The sequence below is a fragment of the Barbatula barbatula genome, assembly GCF_947034865.1.
Source record: "Barbatula barbatula genome assembly, chromosome: 4".
Lineage (NCBI taxonomy): Eukaryota > Metazoa > Chordata > Actinopteri > Cypriniformes > Nemacheilidae > Barbatula > Barbatula barbatula.
The window spans coordinates 27,423,463-27,446,255 of record NC_136768.1 but is presented as its reverse complement, the minus strand read 5'-3'; the positions used below and the strand labels follow the sequence as shown (position 1 = coordinate 27,446,255).

The 22,793-nt window shown below is 38.8% G+C and overlaps 7 protein-coding genes across 7 annotated transcripts; 3 read left to right on the top strand and 4 right to left on the bottom strand.

The window, feature by feature from the left end:
- Positions 1 to 23: 23 nt before the first annotated feature.
- LOC306893398 (histone H2B-like) lies at positions 24 to 398 on the bottom strand (the record flags this gene model as incomplete). Its single annotated transcript, XM_079455187.1, has 1 exon — positions 24 to 398. The coding sequence occupies one exon, from the start codon at positions 396 to 398 to the stop codon at positions 24 to 26; it is 375 nt and encodes a 124-aa protein (XP_079311313.1).
- Positions 399 to 1,409: 1,011 nt separating this feature from the next.
- Positions 1,410 to 1,721, bottom strand: LOC306893415 (histone H4; the record flags this gene model as incomplete). The annotated part of the gene is made up of 1 exon (XM_079455204.1): positions 1,410 to 1,721. The coding sequence occupies one exon, from the start codon at positions 1,719 to 1,721 to the stop codon at positions 1,410 to 1,412; it is 312 nt and encodes a 103-aa protein (XP_079311330.1).
- An 804-nt stretch (positions 1,722 to 2,525) lies between these two features.
- On the bottom strand, positions 2,526 to 2,936 carry LOC306893485 (histone H3.2; the record flags this gene model as incomplete). The annotated part of the gene is made up of 1 exon (XM_079455325.1): positions 2,526 to 2,936. One exon carries the CDS (start codon positions 2,934 to 2,936, stop codon positions 2,526 to 2,528), a length of 411 nt encoding a protein of 136 aa, XP_079311451.1.
- A 982-nt stretch (positions 2,937 to 3,918) lies between these two features.
- LOC306893352 (histone H1.5-like) lies at positions 3,919 to 4,578 on the bottom strand (the record flags this gene model as incomplete). Its single annotated transcript, XM_079455138.1, has 1 exon — positions 3,919 to 4,578. One exon carries the CDS (start codon positions 4,576 to 4,578, stop codon positions 3,919 to 3,921), a length of 660 nt encoding a protein of 219 aa, XP_079311264.1.
- Positions 4,579 to 8,279: 3,701 nt separating this feature from the next.
- On the top strand, positions 8,280 to 10,381 carry LOC306893341 (aerolysin-like protein). Its single transcript, XM_079455126.1, has 2 exons — positions 8,280 to 8,324; positions 8,763 to 10,381. The coding sequence occupies exon 2, from the start codon at positions 8,780 to 8,782 to the stop codon at positions 9,725 to 9,727; it is 948 nt and encodes a 315-aa protein (XP_079311252.1). The 5' UTR covers positions 8,280 to 8,324; positions 8,763 to 8,779; the 3' UTR covers positions 9,728 to 10,381.
- Positions 10,382 to 20,791: 10,410 nt separating this feature from the next.
- LOC306893381 (histone H2A-like) lies at positions 20,792 to 21,178 on the top strand (the record flags this gene model as incomplete). Its single annotated transcript, XM_079455170.1, has 1 exon — positions 20,792 to 21,178. One exon carries the CDS (start codon positions 20,792 to 20,794, stop codon positions 21,176 to 21,178), a length of 387 nt encoding a protein of 128 aa, XP_079311296.1.
- A 585-nt stretch (positions 21,179 to 21,763) lies between these two features.
- On the top strand, positions 21,764 to 22,174 carry LOC306893376 (histone H3.2; the record flags this gene model as incomplete). Its single annotated transcript, XM_079455165.1, has 1 exon — positions 21,764 to 22,174. The coding sequence occupies one exon, from the start codon at positions 21,764 to 21,766 to the stop codon at positions 22,172 to 22,174; it is 411 nt and encodes a 136-aa protein (XP_079311291.1).
- Between the last annotated feature and the right edge of the window lie 619 nt (positions 22,175 to 22,793).

Genomic DNA, 22,793 nt, shown 5'->3' with positions numbered 1-22,793 from the left:
ATAAACGCTTGATACGCGTCGCTTTACTTGGAGCTGGTGTACTTGGTGACGGCTTTGGTGCCCTCGGACACGGCGTGTTTGGCGAGCTCACCGGGCAGCAGCAGACGCACGGCGGTCTGGATCTCTCTGGACGTGATGGTGGAGCGCTTGTTGTAGTGCGCGAGACGAGAAGACTCGCCGGCGATGCGCTCGAAGATGTCGTTGACGAAAGAGTTCATGATGCCCATCGCCTTGGAAGAGATGCCGGTGTCGGGGTGGACCTGCTTGAGGACTTTGTACACGTAGATGGCGTAACTCTCCTTCCTGGACTTTCTGCGCTTCTTTCCTCCCTTCACGGCGGTCTTGGTGACGGCCTTCTTGGATCCCTTCTTGGGCGCGGGCTTGGCTGGTTCAGGCATGATGGAGAATAGACGAAGAATAACCGAGAGTCACCGCGCGGGGGTATTTATACACTCCAGCATGCAAATGTTCAGCGTAACGTGCGCGCGCGCTCCCATTGCGTGTTTCCGTCGGCAAAACCCTTAAACTGTTTCTATTGGTCAGCTGAAAGATAGAAGGGCGGATGGAAAGGGCCAATAAAAGTGTTTCCCGCCCATAGCCTCGAGTTGAAACATGCCCCACCCCCATGCGATTGTTTCTTTTGTTTCCGCTTCCGGCTCATTTTAAAGCGCGTTATTATTGATCATATTTAACAATTCGACGCGCGTTTCATTAAAGTCCCTTAATTATAGTCTCTCTTAATTTTATAGAGATTTTTGATATACGTTCATATCATTATATTATTATATCCATTTATTCTGCTACTTCTGTCTAAACTATATTATCTTTGTTCTTTATATTTCACATATATTTTATTATAAACTACTTTAAGTGCACTACATACATCACACTTTATTTGATAAAGTTTTCGTTTGTTCACATATTGCACTATTTGAACGCAGCCCAGCTGCAAATGCAATACGAATGTACGGAGTCATGCTGGTGAACCACATTATAAAAACAACAAAAATATCCTCAAATTAAATTGAGTGTCGGAGAGCGAGAGATCGATTTTAGTTGTTTTTCAAATTATTATTCCCGCTTATAAATCATAACAAACAGGTTCATTTTACAGAGCCCGTGTGTATTTATATAAAGCACCTAAAAACACTGAATAACTGGATGTAATTACTGTATGGCTCGGGTTTACTGGCAGTTAAATGTAATTATGCATAAATTACAATAATAAATGTAACGTGTAACACGAGCCGTAACTCAAGTGTTGCTGATATAAAAGAATCAGAAGCACAACGCGAGTCAAGTGAAGCGCCGCTCATGCAGCAGTGAAACAGAAGCTTCGGCTCTTTGACGGAAGTCGTGTGTGGCTCTTAAAAGAGCCGTTGGGTTTTCAATGAGAGTCCGGGTCGCGTTTAACCTCCGAAGCCGTACAGGGTGCGTCCCTGCCGCTTCAGCGCGTACACGACGTCCATGGCGGTGACGGTCTTTCTCTTGGCGTGCTCGGTGTAGGTGACGGCGTCACGGATGACGTTCTCCAGAAACACCTTCAACACACCGCGAGTCTCCTCGTAGATGAGACCGGAAATACGCTTCACTCCACCGCGGCGAGCGAGACGACGGATGGCGGGCTTAGTGATGCCCTGGATGTTATCGCGCAGAACCTTACGATGACGCTTAGCGCCTCCTTTCCCGAGTCCCTTACCGCCTTTACCTCTTCCAGACATGATGTTCAGATACTTCAATTCAATGTGAAGACAAACCAATAAGCGAAGGGCTTAAACATGTGCGTATAGGACCGAGGAGAAACATGCCCACGAGGGCGGCACCAGCGTACGTCATTCATACCCCTTTTCTTCGCGCCTCTGCCCTCAAACATCTTTCAGTAATTCGACTTAAATAGTAATTAACAAAAAGCACAAAGATGAAGATTTTCTAATAAACTTAAAGTGATTTTGAAATATAAAACTTATCATTTCTTCAGCCTCATGTCACTTCAGACCAGAACTTCAGTTTAAATGTATTTGTTCAGATAAAGATCATTGAAAGAATGTTAACATTTTAAATTATGTGACGTCATCATTCACTGCCATAAGAGGGACAATTTAATGATTCAAAAGAGCCTCAGAAATGTTTATTTTCCTAAATTCTTCTAAATATCTGAACATTTCTTACATTCCTACAAATAGTTGCTTTTGTAAATAGGTTTTAAATGACATGAGGTTTAGTAAATAACAGAACTTTAAGCTCTTCTTATGAAAATGATAATTATATGTTGAGTATGTGAGGAAGTGAAGTTTACATGTGATCGTTCGCCCTTAAGAGGATTTATCGCCGATTAATGGATGAACTAAACACGGGAAAACTCCACTGATAAGATTATTTTCATTATTAATTACGACAAAAATATTAATCACTGGCTCAAATGTTGCGTTGATAGTTATGTTAGTCAAATTAACCTGGAAATCTTCTCTTCAGAACATGTGGTGGCTCTTAAAAGAGCCTTTGTGTTATGGTCGAAGACGCGGGACTTAAGCGCGCTCTCCGCGGATGCGACGCGCCAGCTGGATGTCTTTGGGCATGATGGTCACTCTCTTGGCGTGGATGGCGCACAGGTTCGTGTCCTCGAACAGACCGACCAGATAAGCCTCGCTGGCCTCCTGCAGAGCCATGACGGCGGAGCTCTGGAAGCGCAGATCCGTCTTGAAGTCCTGAGCGATCTCTCTCACCAGACGCTGGAAAGGCAGTTTGCGGATCAGCAGCTCGGTGGACTTCTGGTAGCGGCGGATCTCTCTCAGAGCAACGGTGCCGGGCCTGTAACGATGAGGCTTCTTCACGCCGCCTGTGGCCGGTGCGCTCTTACGGGCGGCTTTAGTGGCGAGCTGCTTCCTCGGGGCTTTGCCGCCGGTGGACTTACGAGCGGTCTGCTTGGTTCTTGCCATCGCTGCGGTCTCTTCTGCGTTCTGTTCTGAAACTGCTTAGCTTCGCAGATCGCCTGCTTTTAAAGGCTAGTACCCACAGCACGTTGAGGGCATGGATGCATGCGATTGGCTGATGAGTGATGTTTGCTCATGACAGACGGCCAATGGCCGCGCGACATGCGTTCAAATGAAATTGGCGGGACTTTGCGTCTTTGTTCAGTTTACAAGCGCGTTAAAGGAAGGAAAACACAAAACAGGGCTTTGATAAAAGTTCTCATTTTATATTCGTATTATTTGAATTGCACCTTGCTGTTCAACATAAAACGGTAACGCTTAATAATGCAATTAACACAATTCTTCAAGAAGAGCGTTCAGTTTTTAGTGTCTTTTATTCACAAGGGCCGCTTAAAACACGACTCGGTAAACTACAATTGTTTTTCTCTATTACTAAATGTTAAACGTCTTCTAATTTCTATGCTGCTTTGGATAAAAGCGTCTGCTAAAATAAGTGTAATTGTTGATATCTCCCGTAAACCATTTTAAGCAGATATCGAATACTCAATAACGGATTGCTTTGACGATTAAGCTATGACGCCGATTAGAGACGCTCTCGCGTTACAGTTCATGTCTGTCAGTTGCCTATTGGTTGGAGTCCGTTAAACTCCTAAACCAATCAGACGACTTCCCTCCAGACACAATCCCCAACTTTCTTACATTACACTGATGCTGTAGCGCTTATTGCTCCCTGAACTCTTTTTAAGTCGTTTTGGATAAAAGCGTCTGATAAATGTTAATAAAACAATTTGTATGATTGCGTCATTTCAATTGTTATAACTTCTGACCAATAACACAATAATCGACTATATTCCTCAAAACTTCAATAATCAGTTTTGGGATGAATACATTGAGAAGTCTTTCATGAGGGGTGAAGTCGCTCTTTCATGAGGGGTTGGGTGGCTCTTAAAAGAGCCGTTTGTTTGAATCAACACCGTCATTGATTATTTTATCTCTTTTTCGGAGCGGCCCGTTTAGGCTTCGCTGCTTCAGGCTTTGCAGCTTTTGGTTTGGCTGCAGCCTTGACTTTCTTCGGGCTCTTGGCGGTCTTCTTCGGGGCTGCGGGCTTCTTCGCCTTCTTGGGGCTTTTCGTTGCCTTCTTTGGACTCTTTGTAGCCTTCTTGGGGCTCTTTGTTGCTTTCTTAGCTGCTGGTTTGGCGGCGGCCGGTTTCGCCTTCTTCGGAGATTTCTTAACGGCGGTCTTCTTTGCCGCTGCAGTCTTGGGTTTCTTGGCAGCGGCGGGTTTCTTCACTGCGGCGGGCTTCTTCGCTTTAGGAGCGGCTTTCTTTGCTGGTTTCTTGGTCTCTGCTGGTTTCTTGTTCAGCTTGAATGATCCAGAAGCGCCGGTGCCTTTAGTCTGGACCAGTGTGCCTTTGGTCACGAGGCCCTTGATGGCGAGCTTGACGCGGGAGTTGTTCTTCTCCACATCGTATCCTCCGGCGGCGAGAGCTTTCTTCAGGGCGGCCAGAGACACGCCGCTTCTCTCCTTGGAGGCCGACACGGCTTTAACGATCAGTTCAGCCGCGCCTGGACCCGCTTTCTTGGGTTTGGCTGCGGATTTCTTCTTCGGCGCTTTCGCCGGCGGGGCTGCTGGAGCGGTTTCTGCCATTTCTGTAGTCGGATCAGAGATCAGTAATGCGGGAGGACTGAGCGGCGCTGCGCTCTTATACACCACATGAGAACCAGATAGACTCAGCTCGACCTGCTCTGTGCCCGCGCGCCTCTGTGAGCCGCAAACTCTTGTGTTTTCTCTCGTGACATTTACAATGAAAATCAGAGTTTAAAGATCATTTGACGGAGTGAAAACAGCGAGAACACACAGCAGAGATCCAGAGCTTTATTCAGAGACTCAACTACACGACAGTGAAGGCTTTATTGATTCAGTGTTAGATTCAAAACACGACCAGCATCGATCTCTGCAGGAAAGACTCGTGTGAATTCCTTGTGATTTATTCGTGTAAAGTTTGATGAATTATTCTCGTTTTCTGAATATTTAAAACACGTGTGAAACATGATTTGTGTGAAATGAAGGTCATTCAGAGACTTGTTCAGTGTTGCATACAGAAGTTGTTTTGATCAGCTTGATAAACACACAAACACTCTCGAGGTATTTGTGTGAATCTCTCAAAGCTCTTTTGTTTTATTGATGTGCACATTTGTTATATTCAGACTGACAGAACCATACAACACAGAATAAATATAATCAAATATAATAAAACTGTAAATCTGTGCATCCAGTATTGAAATAAAACAATTGATCGATTGTAGAATGTGTCTGCATTTCTGTGTGTTTGTACTTGATATGCTAATATTCTTACTGAGAGTACAGACATGTTTTTATTGTATTTAATTATTTTTTTCTTATTTGTATTGTTATTGTTTTTTGCTGTTTTCTTTAGACAGCTTGTAATCGAGCTCCAGAATAACGTTTCATTTAAATTAATATATATATGTTATTACATCTAAAAACATAGTTTCAAGTTTATTATAGTTTAGTTTAAAAAAACCTAGCACTGGATTATTGTTTCTCAAATTGTTATTTTTTTTAAATGTATTATATTCATTGGTTTATCTATTTTTTCTATTCTATATTACTGAATATGAATATCTCAATCTCATTTTTGGATGCTGATTTTTATCATCTTCACTGGTAGTTATGTGATCTCGTTCTCAAGGTTCTTAATGTCACAAGACAATGTTGTGAATGTGGTATAATAATACTTATCTGTTGGATCTGTTTTTAGTCAAACAAAGCACAGAAATACAAACAAGTTTATTCAGTAAACTCTGCTTATCTTATGCTAACATCACTTCCTGTCCTGGCTACTGTTCTTCTCTCTATCATCATATTTTGAGAATTGACTAAATTTCCTGATGAAGGAGAGATAAACATCTAAACATCTTCTGTTATTATTTTAAATTATCCTTTTATAATTTACAGAACTATAAGAGAAATGTTCGTTCAGATCCAGATTACAGTTCCTGACAATCTCAGTTGTGAGACTGTGTTGGGTCATCACGAGTCCATTGCTGTAAAACAAGGCTTGTGTCATGAATCATCTATTTTAAACTGTATACATTCATATATTCTGCTAAACACAAAGGAAGATATTTAGAAGAATGTCAGTATCCAAACAGATGTCATCCCCCATTGACTCCCACAGTATTTATTTTCCCTACTATGGCAGTAAAAGGGGGATGAGATCTGTTTGGAAACTGACCTTCTTTTTCAGAATATCCTCTTTTGTGTTTAGCAGAAGAAATAAATGTATACAGTTTTGGATCAATCTGATGTGAAGTAACCGTCATTGCTCCCCCTGTTGGTGACATTTTCAACTGTAGCTCATGGTTGAAAAAACAGACATTATTCATTATTTCATATGTTCATTATTTAATAATAACGTTTTAACACTTTTTGAAAAACATTTGTGACAGAAATTAAAAAAGGAACGTTTTTTCCATTCTCCGTTATTTATTTGAAAACGGATATGTCGATTCCCTGATTTTAAGTGTTTTGTCTTTTATGTTAACAGTGCAAATAAAGTGCAATTTTTGAACACATTAAAGTGCAAAACTCGCCTCTCTCACTATGCATTTTAACGGGGGCTATGGTGACCCCCCACTATCAGACACATCGCTGCCACGAGCACATATAGGCGGGTTCTTTATTCCCCACGGTCTTCTGCGCATGCGCGCTGTGTGAGCGCACCTATAGATTCTCGCGATCGATCAGTTATCATTTAAAACGGTTTATTTTGATACTCATGAACTGTTTGTAAATAATATCCCAGCTTCCAAAAGTGTGGAGGAGACACTAGAGATGGTGAGGCAGCTTGTCATTTGTAAGTGCTCCTCCCAAGCTTATTTAATATAACATCATATATTAAATGCAATAATGCTAACAATTCAATGTTTTATGTTGGTTAATATTTTCTAGCGAGCATAAGCAAATGCATTTCCATTTCCATTTCAAGCTTAGCAAGTTTGCATGCAAAATGTAAAAACAGTAATTTGGTTCGATAATTCAGATGCTTATAGGGACCAATGTGCATGCAAACTTGCGAAGCCTAAAGCTCAAAATGGAAATGGTTATGCATTTGCTTCATTTGTTCTTTTCACTCCCACCAAAAGAGTCAAATTTAAAGAGGAGGACATGATGGTGAAATCTATATAAAATATTGAACGTTCACATACAGTCTTATCAATGTGTTGTGTGTGGAAAGTCTGCTGGTTTAACGTTTCATTTGTATTTTATGATGATTTGTCAGGGAAGTGATGAAGAGACCAGGTTTACTTTAAATACTTTGTAGAGCTTGAAAGTAGTTTTAGTACATAGGTTACACCAGGGACATGCAATAATCTCTCCCTGGGGATGGGGGACGAAGGCAAAGGGGGAAAATCTGTCCCTGAAGTTAAAATGACTCCTGCAAGCTTTATTTTTTATAGTTTATTTAGTTAATTGCACTGAAGTGTAAAACTTTTTTTGTTTATGTTACATTGCAAATCGTATTTAAGTATTGTGCAATAGTTATTTTGATGCGTTTACATTTTTACTGCATTGTATTTCTCTTTAAATTAGGAATGGATTTGTTGTAAGATTTTCATGCTGCTTAGTGCAATTTTTATATTTAAGGTATAAATCCTTCACGTGTGCATTTGTTTATCTAAGCTCAAATTGTTGTTTTTCGTTTAAATTAACAGATTTAAAGTTGTTATGTTTTAAAATGTTCGTGCAGTTAGTAAATAAATATTTTCTAAAAATATGTTTGTTAACAAAGTATGTCCTGTTATAATATTGTAAAGTTTTAATCTAGTGGTTTAATTATTCAAGCAATATTAAATAAAAGGCAGTGAGTACTTATAACAGCAAATGGAGCCGAGCCGATGGCAGGTAGGAATGTAAACGGAACTGGCCCCATTGTTTTTTGCTAACTGGGTATAAACTAATAAATTCTTCAAATGTGAAAGTTTGAAGAGGATATTGAACGGTATTCTTCTCAATTGACCGCATGATAGTTTCACTGAACATCCTTCACATTTTGTGAAATTCAGATTTATTTTGTAGTGACTGGCACTCATGGACAGCTGTGTAAAAGATAAATTGTGTTACAGTTCGACAGTCAAAAAAAACAATTGTTCGAAAACAACATTTTCCCTTCAGGCTCTAACGGGGTTAGTTCATGTTTTTGTGTAATGTCTGATCCTTGTCAGATAATCTGATGTTACTCAGGAATGGGAGGGTCTCTTTAGAGAAGCCAACGCCCTTTGCAGAACTATTTAAACTGAATCTTTTACGAATACAATTATACCTTCTGACTTCAACACAAGTTGGCATTTCAAAACTGCAGTTGACATGTAAGTATTTCCGTAGGCACTTGATTTCAATGTCATTTAATTTAATGTCACTTGATTTAAATGCTTATCCTGAACATTTTATTTTAAAGGGGTGTGCAGAAAAATATCAGTTAGTTTCTTTCAAAATGAGAATTTTACTAATAAAACAGTTTTTGAAAGCAGGTCTTGGACTGAACGTTGAATATAAGAAGCATATAAGAGCCTTATATGTATATTTGAGTATATTTGAGCGAATAGTAGGCCACTGTGAAGTTGCTAAAAATAATACCGTTTGAACGAGAGTGTCCTAAAATTTGAGAAAATGTGAAAAAGTTTTGAAAATAAGTTTAGTAGTAGAAAATGTGTAATAAAAAATCTATGTATTGTAAATGTATTATTATATTACAAACACAGCGACAATATTTCTCTGTAATATTGATCTATGAATTAATTTTTCAGATCTTATTACTTCAACAATGTCCTTCCCAACAACCGTGTCTTACATTGGTGGCCAAGGAGGTACTTCCTTTTCATTAACTGGTGTGACAAATGGTGCCAGTTTAGAAAAGATCGGGGTTTGGGTGGGGGAATGGCAAGTCAAAGCTGTCAAGGTCTGGCTTTCTGATGGGAGAAACCAAACCTTTGGACATCCAGCTGGACCTTATCAAGAGTTCAAATTCCAGCCAGGTGAGAGTTTCACCTCACTGTCCCTTTGGGGAAATGGAGCTGGTACGCGTCTTGGGGCCATTCGTTTCAAGACCACTCTGAAAAATGAATATTTTGTGAAAATGACAAGCTGGGGATTAAAAACTGAATACCCTATGGATGTTGGCTCTGGATATTGTCTGGGTGTTGAAGGAAGAGCTGGATCAGACATTGACTCTATGGGGTTCGTGTTTCTCAATGCAGTTGAATCGGTGGTGCTTACCGATGTCAACTATCCCACGATTAACCAAATGATACCGAAGGTGTCAGTGGAAGAAATCAAATCTATCGCTTACACAAATGAGTCCTCCATCAGCCAAAAGCAAAAAATTGAAAGCTCAAAGAAAATATCCAAAACATCCTCATGGTCTCAAAACATAAGCTTTTCGACAACATTTTCGATCGAAGTTAAGGCTGGTATTCCGGAAATTGCTGAAGTTTCAGCAGGATTCAGCTTTACCGTTGGGGTCGAAAACAGTTATGGACAGGAACATACGGAGGAAAGAACAGAAACTGTGTCATCAGAAATAGAAATACCGCCCGGGAAGAAGGTGGTTGTTGATATCAACATTGGCAGATGCAGTTTTGACCTGCCGTACACCGGCACAGTGAAAATAAAGTGCCAGAATCAAAGTGTGTTACAATATCAAACCAAGGGCGTCTACAAAGGCATTACTTACACTGATATAAAGGCTCATGCTAAAGAGACAAAACTTTGATCGCAAAAAAGATTGAGAAATCAAATATGATTTAGTTTGTCAGCGATCACACAATTTTTGGTTGATTGTAATTTTCTTGGGTGTTGGGATATGGGATAATGTTTTCTTCTGTTAAATTTTAGATGTAAGCTTCATTATCTTTCCAAAAACAGGGAAAAGCTCTCTCTCTTTATGAATAAAACATTGGCATGTTATTATATTTGTTATTACGTTTTTGATGCTTTTTTTGTCAGGAAACTGCATGTACAATGCCACATCCCATTGCGTAACAAAGAAAATTCCACATGCATCAACAAGAAAAAAACTAAAAGAGGGTACATAAACATCAGATTACTCACAAATGAATACTACACATTATTTACATTTCCATAGGATGTTACAATGCATTTTATGTGTAAGTCAGCACCATAAAGTCATTTTTTGCGTGAAAATGTGAAGCATATAGTAACCGTTTTCATTGCTATACTATTGTTTGATTTTGACATCACATCTATATTCATTTTAATCTCCTTTTCAAGCCCTTCTGTTCATGTCAACAGCAGCTACACACACACCCCACATGCTCTTAGCTATATTACCCAGCATCTTTGAGTTTGCAAGTACATGTTTTGAATAACCTCAATAACAATAAAAGACAGACACCTGTGAAAGATTATTTAACGGTTTTATATTAATTTGTTTAATAAAATAAGCCCACAATTAAAACAAAATAAAAGACAGAATAATATTAGAATAAAATTAATTTGACAGTCTGAGGGTAATAATGGCTTTTGCAGTAAATGTAACAGATTAACATCTGACACAAACTGGCTTTCCGTCTTTTTGTGTTACCTAACCACTTGTCTTCACTATACACTGTTAAAAGCTGTTAAATCTGCGTGCTGTAATTTGGGATAAAGGAGTATCAGCCGGTCTCAGAATTTCCATCTTTTCAGTTATGTTCTTCATTTTAACATTACAATAAACTAAGTAAGTAAGTCAAATGTATTTATATAGCACCTTTCACAGACAAGGAATCACCAAGTGCTTTACAACATATCAGAAAAACAAATCAAACATACATATAGGCAAATCTAAACTAAAAACATAACAACAAAAAGCTTGGTCAACTTTCATCTTAAGACTTGTTCTAGGGATAGTTAGAAGGTCCCAGTCAGAGGACCTTAAATACCGACCAGGAGAATGCACATGAAATATATCCTGACCATGCAAGGCTCTATAACTATTTACCAACATTTTAAATATAATAAAGGTGGGACTGTTGATAATCTTGCCAAGAGGAAGCATATACAGATAGAACAACAAAGGACCAAGCACAGACCCTTGAGGCACATCGTAGGAAAAAGGAACAGAATCTGACATAGGAACAGGCAACGTAACAGGTATGTGATGTAATTTAACTGTACCATGTTCTTATTTTGATAATCTACGTAGGAGACAATGTTTGGCTTAGAGAGGAGGTGTGGAAGAAAATGTGTTCCTGTTTCCCAAAGATTCAAATTTTTTCAAAGAGATGCCTGTGACACAACTTTAAAAAACAAAAGTGTGTCTGGAAAGGAATGTCCCACAAATAAAAATCCTTTGAAGCCTCACTTGACCCCAACCAAGCTGCAGGTTTTGAGAGGTATTCTATGCATATTTTTATATGGGACCATAATCAATTGTTACACAGTAACTTTATATTATGTTTTTTATATTATAATTAATGTTTGGATAATCTTATTTATATGCATCCATTTATAATCACCAATTATTGGTCGAATCGCTAGACGGGTTTGCATCACCCTGGTTTTATGCGCATTTTGAAGCGATGGAAACGACAAATGTCGAAATAAACCCTTAATTCACAAAAAAATATATAATTTACGCACTCTTCTTTTCTGTGGATTAAATTCTGACGTCTTTGTGGCCTATATAAAGCACCTAGGGAGACATTATGTGAGGGGTTGAACAACACTGTTCTAGATTACTGTAGTCTATTGTTCACTGACCAGCTAAGACCAGCTTGGTAATAAACACCCTGACCAGCTAAATAAATGTGGCCAAAAACCAGCCTGCTTAACCAGCTGAAACAACCCAACCTGTTATATCAGCAGGGTTAAGAAATGTCGGTCTGTCATTTTCACACAGGTGAAACCAATACATGATAACAAGACAAAGCATGTTGGGAAGTTCATTCAAAACACAGACAGAACACAGAATGGCATGGCACCCTCAGGCCAGCAACAGGGCGTGACAGGTTCCCTGATTGGGCACTGACCCAAACTCAACACGCACAACATGATTTGACACAGCAAATGATCATAAAAAACTCATGTAATAAAACAGAGCATTAAATATAGTGCACATACCGAATACATTTCACTACATCAATGCAACCAGACTCAACAATTTGAAATCTGTATTTTTACATTTCCTCCAGCATCTTTAACTTTAACTTACTTACTTTGCCAAATGAAACACAGTCTCACAGGGATTCGAGCCATTGTCTCAAACTGGCATCTATCAATTCATGTTCATGGACAAAAATGTCCCCGTCAGCACAACTTCTAACACGACTTAAAGTCGAATGTATTTTACTTGGTATCTTGCTGAATCCATCGTCTTAACAGAGGAGTCATAATCTAACGGGAAGGTTTTGATACCCACAGCAGATATAAACAAACCTGATCACATCGCGTTGGATCTTTTATAAAATAACGCAGTATTGGAGACATCTGGATGCTTCAGTGTGACTGGTTCTGGTGTGTCATGTAGCGATACAGCTAATAAATTTATTACCTTTATTTATAGAGCTACAATGCTGACCCGGCCAAACATTTAAATACATACATTACATACAAAATACTTTTAAATAGTGTGTATTTCCTGCGTCATCCAATGTGAATATGTTTGTTTGAATACTGTAATATTAAACTAAATAATTAATCAATTATTATAATGTCACGTAGCCCTGGATGTTTGCTTCATACTATGCAATAACCGCCATCTTTGAGAAGTGTGTGTTCAGCCTTGACCAGTTTCATTTTGTTTGTCTCATCATTCAAATGATGTTGCGTAAATCAATTTGCATACAATTAATTCATCAAAATTTGTGTATATTTGTGAACATAAAACTGGATGTAAAACTAAGCGAACACCCTATTCAGAAGCCTGTACAGTTTGATCTCCAGCCCTGTGCTCCAGATGTTTTCTTCACTTGAAGGTTTCTTGTCGTTCTACTTGCACGCTCGTTCTTCTTGTTGATTTAAATGTGTTTTGTCCACCAACAATGGAAAGACTGATTCATGCGCTGTTGTTCTCAGGTCAGTGTTTATCTTTACACATGTGTAGATTCTGATGTTCAGATATCGCTGTTGGCAGATTTGAAGATTGATGAACTCATCTACAGGTCACTAAAGGAGGGACAAACACACTGTGTTTTCACAGCAATGAAGGAGTAGAATGTGGAAAAGTTTGTTGTTTGAGTTTTCACGTACACATAACAGCCTTGACAGCGATTACCAAATTTCACTAGTAACCACGCTTAACGTCACGGTTCATTAATCGTAAAGGCTCCGTTACGCCATGTGTTCCTGATGCACGGAACGGAAACAAAGCAACACCAGCAGTGTACAAGCTTAAAACGTCACGGCACACACTAGATTAACTTTGACAGAAAGTCTACAGCGAATCTAACATGTACATTCATAGTCAAGGCCGTAGCGGTGAGAGATGGTCTTGTATCAGAGTTCCACGCGTCGGACAGGACACATACATTCTGAATGCACACGCTCGAATTCAAAGTTTAACATTACTCCTGATGCAACCAATTGTATTATTATTTGTTGTTAGTTTTATCATACAGTAAGTTGTCATTGAATGTTATTTATCAAATAGACTCTCTACACATCACTCAAACGGTAGGGAAAAAATGCATGTGACCCGTGACCTCTTAAAGAGACAGCAGCATAATAAGTATCTGTTTTAATGCTCATCAAACAACAAAAAGAAATACATAAACACACTCACTGCTCCTGACTGATTCACTTTTATAACTTGAATATGGTTTGATCTATATTTCGTTTAAACTGTGAAGATTATGAAGTATTATTTCATTACTTTATTCAGTTTCTGTACCTGATAATCACAGCTAGACCAAACCGAAACACATGAAAGCACTGTTAAAGGGATAGTTCACTCAAAAATGATCTGTATCATCCTTTACTAAACCTCATATTGTTTCAAACCTGTATACATTTCTTTGTTCTGTTAAACACAAAGGAAGTCTGGAAGAATGTCAGTAACCAATCAAATCTCACCCCATTACAGTAAAAATGTATAAATTAAATGATGAACAATAAAACTCATAATCATGAAACTTTGATTATTCCTTAGACTATAACCGTACCAATAATCTATCATCATTCCATCCCCATGTGCGTGTGCAGTTTATGAGTATGTTGCGTAACAAAACAAGTTTCAAGTTTGCATTTTTAGGCCCCGAAGTGCCAAATGTAAACGAACAGGCAAAACACATGAAAAGTTAAAGCGCTGTTTATTTGATAAAAACATAATATAAAGAAACACATTAGAGATAATACAGTTTTTCTCAATTGTTTACACACATTTTCTGAAAGAACTCTACACACAAATCAAAAAACACAAACATGATGGGCAAAACCCCTCAATTCTCCTCCAAAATGAAACTTCACATTCAAAACAATGTTCTTTCTTCTCAAAATGGTATTTTCACTTTACAGCAGGTGTTTTTCTTTAATGGTTAATCATATCTTAATTAGTCACTCTATTACCTTATTATCTTCAACATTACATCAGTGTTACTTTAACACCCTGTAGAGTGGGACAATATACACTCTGAGCAGTGTTGATTTAACACTGGCCATTTGACTGTGTAGCTAAATATGAGGTGAACCAAATGAACCAAGAGAGAATTTCCCTGGCTCTTGTTTCTGCATCGTGTCTTAGCTTGGCAAAATTTCCTTAAAGTTTTATTTGTCACAAGCCCAGTCTGTGATCCCCTGTTTTGTTCTCTGTGTATTTTGTTGTACGTTTTCAAGAATATCAAAATAGCTTAAATTTCAGTTTTGACAAAATGTGGTTTTCATCAGCATCATGTCAATCATCTCTGATATATATATATCTTTGCAGAATTAAATTAAATGAATATAGTGACAAGCTGGTGTTTAAATGTTATTTTGTTGTTATCTTATTGTTTAAATGTTAAAGGATAGCTTCCCTTTTCTTTTCAAAGTAAACCACATCACTTGCAGTATCAATGCACATTGTAAACCACGGCATGCACGTTTTTTAGAATGATATTGTGAGATTGCAGAGCTTGTGTCTGGAGCACCGGGAGCTAACACGGTCTGCTGCTCCCATCCGAACACGAAACATTCCCAGATAGCACAGGTACATCTGTAAGATGTCTGCTGGAGATCTGGAAAACATCTGCTAAACGTCTTAGAGAAAGCTGTTGTGCGTCCATTCTAACGCAGAACCATGCATGGTACACTTCCTTTCAATCCTACACGTACACACATGTTTTAACACATGCGCATTACGTCATCTTTCAAATTAACCCCGTCAACATTGTTTACAGGGTTAATTTGCTGCATCGATATATGAATGGGGTGGACGGTCACCTGATTTAAAAACAACAAATTCATGTGAAAGGCCATTACAGTCATATGACTGAAAAATATTCACAACCATCAAAGGAACCACTAGTCACTTCATCACTTTATCTCGAATTAACGAAAGCTGAATTAATGATTTGAGATATCTAAATCATTTTGGGAGGCGATCCCGGATGGCTGGAGATGAAAAACACTTCTTCGGTTGCATGCAGATAATAGGCACAAAACATTTGCTTAAAGCAAATGATCTGGAGTGAAGGCAAATGAATTGCTTTCAAAGCAAAACACCTTTTAAAGTCAGTCTGTCCTTTGTCTATAAAGTCTAAAGAAAGAAAAAAAGACCAGATTCTCAAAATCAGTTGTGCAAGCTTGTTACATATTCCATACGGAAAAACATATGTTTCAAAATATAACAAATGGTAAGAAAAAAGATTTGCTTGATATATATTTCAATATATATTTTGCACCGATAATTGGTGTTGAAAAGTATTACTATAACATATAATACGTTTAATTTAAGTAAATTAGTGCCCTTTTCAGTGCAGTGATAGTCTGTTCACTTAATGCTTTACTATGAGCAAGTCTGCTATATAAAAACTATATTTTAAAATAGGAAACATGTATATTGTAAATGGTTCTTAAACATAATAAGTAAATATTTCCATATATGTGTGTGTATACGTGGCATGAGTAAATGAGTTACACATTCAGTACAATATCTTATCACAACAATATATTATAAAGTTTATTTACTGAATATAGTATCACATATATATATAAGTAAATATATTGTCAAATACTTTTGAAATGATGAACGCTGTTTTGTAATATATTTACACAATTTATTATTGTGTATATTTTCCAATACACCATTATGCCATTGGATATATTTTTAATTCATATATTAGGAAATATATATATTCTTTCCGTAAGGGATGACTTCGTTGGCTAGATCAGGTCTTTTTAGCAAGAAGGGCTTTTCTAATTCCGTATTATCTGCTAGCCATGTTTGACTTCACTGCTATTTCCTCCACATTGACGTTCAGGACACCCAGCAAGTGATCTAGCGGGTGAACGATTGTGTTCTGGCTTTCAGTTTACAGTGTCACACGTCACGTGATGATGTAGCGCCAATCCGAACTAGACCAGCTGCATACGTTCTTTCTCCCTTCCCCAAAGTGACACTTTAAAAACTTTATCATCACATCGACTTTATCCAGGACATTTCTAGGTTGATCGCGAGATGCCCATTATATTGGGCCTAACCTTAAATATGTGGATTTACAGTTACACATTATACAAGAACCAGAACATGTGATGAAAGAGAAAATGAATGTTTCCTGTGATGTCATACTCTTGAATCTGTTCTTGAACAGTTGCAGAAGCATGTATGCACTGCATTGGAGAAGACTATAGAGGCAACGTCTCCACCACAGTAAATGGATTCACCTGCCAACGCTGGGACTCTCAGACACCCCACACACATATTAACGATCCTTTACGGTGAGTTAATATTACTGACTGAACATGAATTAAATAAAGTCCACTTAGTACAAGTAAAAAAATTTTTTGTAGTGTACCTGGGATGAACTTGGAGGAGAACTACTGTAGGAACCCTGATGGAGAATTGGGACCCTGGTGTTATACCACAAGTTCATCCAAACGCTGGGAACTTTGTTTGATTCCTCGATGCTGTAAGTTTGATCCGCATGAAATCACTGTCAAATATTCATCGCATCAAACATTGATTATGTTTTTTTTTGCAGTAACTGATCCGCCCGCGGTTGTACCAGGACACACCTGTTTTACCAGAGATGGACGCTTTTACAGGGGCACTATTTCTGTGACACAATCTGGCATAACTTGCCAGAGTTGGATGTCTCAAACTCCCCACGCACATAAGAGAACTCCAGAGACCTACAAGTGCAGGTAGACATCAACATCTTTACTTATTACAGACCACTCTTACTTTTCACAAAATATCTGTTTTCTCTAGTTTCTTTTTTTATTGAAAGCAAGGTTTGTTTGAACGCTATCAATGTTGAGATCTATCACCCCAGATTGGGCCACAACTGCACTTTGCTACTTGGGTAGTAACTTAAATAATCATTTCATTCCAGAGGTCTCGAAGACAACAACAACTTCTGCAGGAATCCTGATAAAAAGATTTCACCATGGTGTTACACCACAGACCCTGATGTACCCTGGCAATACTGTGATATTCCCATCTGTGTTGATCCACCTGTACCCGGTACGTATCCAAGAAGTCAATGGATGAGTGAAGTGTTTACCATTTAGTGCATTCTTGTTCAAACGCTAGTCTTAACTAACCTGACTAACCACACAAACCCTAAACAATTTTAAAGAAAGAGGTCGGTGGTAGCGGGGCTGTGCAGGTAAAGAGCAGCAGGTGGATCTCAAGCAGCCCAAGTTACTTGCGTGTGTACAGACCAAACTTCTCTTACATTTACAACAAGTCAACTGAAAGTTTCATCTGCACCAAGTGTTGAGTGCCAAATATATGACGGCCTAGGACTTTAGACCAACGTCAATATATGTACTTGCCTAATGCAGCGTTTTTAACCTTAATTGTATATACACATCACATTACATCTAAAACAAAGGATGCTATTAATTTTAGCCGTGTCATTTGACCCCTTTAATTCTGTTTCTTTCATGTTTTATTAAATGTGGACAAAATATGATCTGCGTGTAGAAGCACAGCGCATTGAAATCTATGTAACATTAGGCTTTAACGCTACCTCAATATGAAATGACAAAATGTACCGGGCAGCTTTCGCAGCGTCACAACAAATCAAGAATGTTGTGGACACAAACCGGACACATTGTGAATGTTGTGTGCGGAAGCAGGACGATATATAATACGGTATAACTGCTGTGAGTGACAGGTCTCCTGAACAGTTAGCCTCTTCTTAAAGGTACAGTGTCAAAATCACATGACCCGCGACTAGTCAACGTCAAGCTTTAAATGTTGCGTCCGATCATTAATGCTAACTAGTCGACTAGTTCTTGCGAGCCCTACTTTGTAGCATGAAGATTCCTTTTGTTGATTGTCACCATTGTTGAGTTTCATACGCACATTCATACGAGCTTATATATTACTCACACAGTCACAGTATGGGAATGTTGTGACATCACTGCGATCGTTACATGGCAATGCGTTTTGAGGCAATCGGACATACAAAGGTCTTCTAAATGCATTATGTACATAAATATCGCTATAAATTGGACCCAAATACATAAAGACCCAGTATCTAAACCTCAACAATGGTAGGAATCAACTGAGATGCTGCAATGCACGCTGGGAGTCATGAATGAGTTTTCTACTACGATCTTACCCAGCATGCATTGCAGCAAACATTATTTTTCTGATTGTCAACATTGTTTGAGCTTTAACACTGTCACAGCATCATAATGGTGTGACATCACTGTGATCATCCCATGACCTCACACTGACTGATCATGTGGTCAGTTTCATTGCCAGCGACTTACATTGCATTATCCTATACATTTTACGATCCCCAACACACAACCTTGCGCTGTTAACACTATGCTCTTAACACTGAGATACAGGAAAACTGTTCCAACTGCTTCCATTTTTGACCTTATATTTAAGTCACTTTGGATAAAAGCGTCTTCTAAATGACCAAATGTAAATGTATTCCTGTGCGATTAGGACAATGGTTTAATACAACGTGCATCATGTTCTAACAGAGTCAAAGCAGCAGATTGTCAGATTGGAGCTGAAATCTGATCGGAATATACGTGATCCTTCAGTGAGGGAGAGCGTCTTAAAGTGGGTGAGTAAGTTTAACACAGATAATATTTGCTTTAAGCCAATGCTTAAATTATTGATGTAAACAACTAGTGACAAACAACTTAATATTCAAGTTAACAGATCACAAAACAAGTCCCAACAACAGCAACATGTAACACTAAAATATAGATCAGTTCTTCCTCATAATTTATTGATACTGCAATGCAGGCTGGGAGTGTGTTTTGTACAATGTCGACACCCAGCTTGCATTAAGAGCCAGTGTCCTGCAAAGTTTGGTTTCAACCCTATTCTGTGTGATGAACACCCTTTTGATTTCAATTCGCAGTTTAAACAATTTTTTTTTCAGTTCACTGTGTTCGACAGTAATTTTTGTAGTATATTACAGTGTAGTATAACGTCAAATTCGTTATAAATGGAGACGGTAGTGAATCAGTATTTGTAATGAAGTATTTGTTGTGTTTTTCAGGTTAAGCTAAAACTGAAGGATCGTGGGTTAGAGGACACAACACTGGCATGGAGGCTGCAGCCTGATGAAAATGATTTCCATTCTCAACCTCGAGAAAGGAGTCTCAACCAGACACGCTGTTAAGATTCTTAGGGTGGTCAATACATTTAAAAGAGATTTTTTTATGTCATTATCTGTTATTACTTTCGTTAATTTTATTGAATGCAAATGAGAAATTACGAAAACAAATTTGTTGTAGAAGTGAATTTAGTATTTTCTAATGAACCATATAAATGATACACCACTGATAGTTTTATTTTAATGTACTCTGTGTAGAGTGTAAGTGTAAATGATCAATCCAGAAACTAGTACTGCTAACCTTCATTCCTTAAAGATAATTATAAAATGTTAATTAAAGATCATAATGCATTTAAACCTGTTATGAATGTTTTCTTTTTGTCATTTAAATATACAATGAAATAAAAGCTTAACAAACATTCTTATTCTAATCTATTGAGAGAAATACGATTATATAATATAATTTATAATGAAAAGATTGTGTGTGTTTAAATGTATAATCTCTGAACAAAAAAGGTTATAAATGTAAGCACAACATTGTTTTCCAAAGACAGATATTTATTACATTGATCTGTAATCTAAACCTGTCTTATGCGTTCCTCTGTTGTGATGGTTTTCCACACAAATATGAGTTTTTGATGCTAACCGATGAACGGTTAAGCTAGAATGTTTATTTATGAAAAAGGCAGGAGTGGAGTAAGAGGAGGTCATTTAATCTTAATCAGGTTTTTCATATAACAGCGTCCTAATAGTTTATCTACATAACAATAATAAATAAAAGACAAGAAAAGACTCATAAATAGAAGGATCCATAGCATGCTAAATGTTGCTAGCACCCCCCCACAGGTTTGCAATTCATGTTGTTAACGTGTTAAAATTGACGTATATTTCCACTACGTCACGGCGTGTAGTACAAGGGGCGGGGCAGAAAAAGGGGGAGGCGGCTTGGATCTTGGAGGGAAATTACCTGATTGGTTTGAAACATTACTAGACTCCAACCAATAGGCGACAACCCGTCAGGTTTAAATACTGGCACGTTTCAATTCACATTCATTCTCCGTGAAGTTCTTTCTGATTGCTCACAGTCTCATCCAAAATTAACCATGAGCGGAAGAGGCAAAACCGGCGGTAAGGCGAGAGCTAAAGCCAAGACTCGTTCATCAAGAGCCGGACTTCAGTTCCCCGTGGGTCGTGTTCACAGGCTTCTCCGTAAAGGCAACTACGCGGTGCGGGTCGGTGCCGGTGCTCCCGTGTATCTGGCCGCCGTGCTCGAGTACCTGACCGCCGAGATCCTCGAGTTGGCCGGAAACGCCGCTCGCGACAACAAGAAGACCCGCATCATCCCCCGTCACCTGCAGCTGGCGGTGCGCAACGACGAGGAGCTGAACAAGCTTCTGGGTAAAGTGACCATCGCTCAGGGCGGCGTGCTGCCCAACATCCAGGCCGTGCTGCTGCCCAAGAAGACCGAGAAGCCCGCGAAGTCCAAGTAAACGGGCGGAAAATCGTCTCCCGTAAACCCAAAGGCTCTTTTAAGAGCCACACACTTACTCGACTAGAGAGCGAAGCGTGTTTTCATCTTTTGGAACAAAATTATAAACCAACCACATATATTTACATTTAGGCGTTTGGCAGACACTTATCCATTATCCTATACAATTATACATATATATCAGGGATCCCACACACAATATTGAGTTGTTAACGCAATGCTAGTAGACCACATATGATCACATATCTCCACATATGATCACATATATCCACATATGATCACATATATTCACATATATCCACATATGATCACATATATTCACATATATCCACATATGATCACGTGGCTCAAATCTTTAGGATTCAAACTAGCTGATAAACGACACAGTTTCATAGCGGCAGAACAAAGGGAACCCGCCACTTCTTTTGAACATATATCGCGCAGCCATTGGCCGTCTGTCATGAGCAGACGTCACGCATTAGCCAATCATACGTCTCTGTGACGTCCTACTCGCTGAAGCCTATAAAAACGCGCCGTGCTGACGGAACTGGCATATTTCCCTCTGCACGCAGAACGTATTGACGCAATGGCGAGAACCAAGCAGACCGCTCGTAAGTCCACCGGCGGCAAAGCCCCGAGGAAGCAGCTCGCCACTAAAGCCGCCCGTAAGAGCGCACCGGCCACAGGCGGCGTGAAGAAGCCTCATCGTTACAGGCCCGGCACCGTTGCACTGAGAGAGATCCGCCGCTACCAGAAGTCCACCGAGCTGCTGATCCGCAAACTGCCTTTCCAGCGTCTGGTGAGAGAGATCGCTCAGGACTTCAAGACGGATCTGCGCTTCCAGAGCTCCGCCGTCATGGCTCTGCAGGAGGCCAGCGAGGCTTATCTGGTCGGTCTGTTCGAGGACACGAACCTGTGCGCCATCCACGCCAAGAGAGTGACCATCATGCCCAAAGACATCCAGCTGGCGCGTCGCATCCGCGGAGAGCGCGCTTAAGTCCCGCGTCTTCCACCATAACACAAAGGCTCTTTTAAGAGCCACCACATGTTCTGAACGAGAAGATTTCCAGGTTAATTTGACTAACATAACTATCAACGCAACATATGAGCCAGTGATTAATATTTTTGTCGTAATTAATAATGAAAATAATCTTATCAATGGAGTTTTCCCGTGTTTAGTTCATCCATTAATCGGCGATAAATCCTCTTATCACATGTAAACTTCACTTCCTCACATACTCAACATATAATTATCATTTTCATAAGAAGATCTTAAAGTTCTGTTATTTACTAAACCACATGTCATTTAAAACCTATTTACAAACAAAAACAACTATTTGTAGGAAAGTAAGAAATGTTCAGATATTTAGAAGAATTTAGGAAAACAAACATTTCTGAGGCTCTTTTGAATCATTGAATTGTTCATCTTATGGCAGTGAATGATGACGTCACAGAATTTAAAATAGTTAACATTCTTTCAATGATCTTTATCTGAACAAATACATTTAAACTGAAGTGACATGAGGCTGAAGAAATGATAAGTTTTATATTTCAAAATCACTTTAAGTTTATTAGAAAATCTTCATCTTTGTGCTTTTTGTAAATTTCAATTTAAG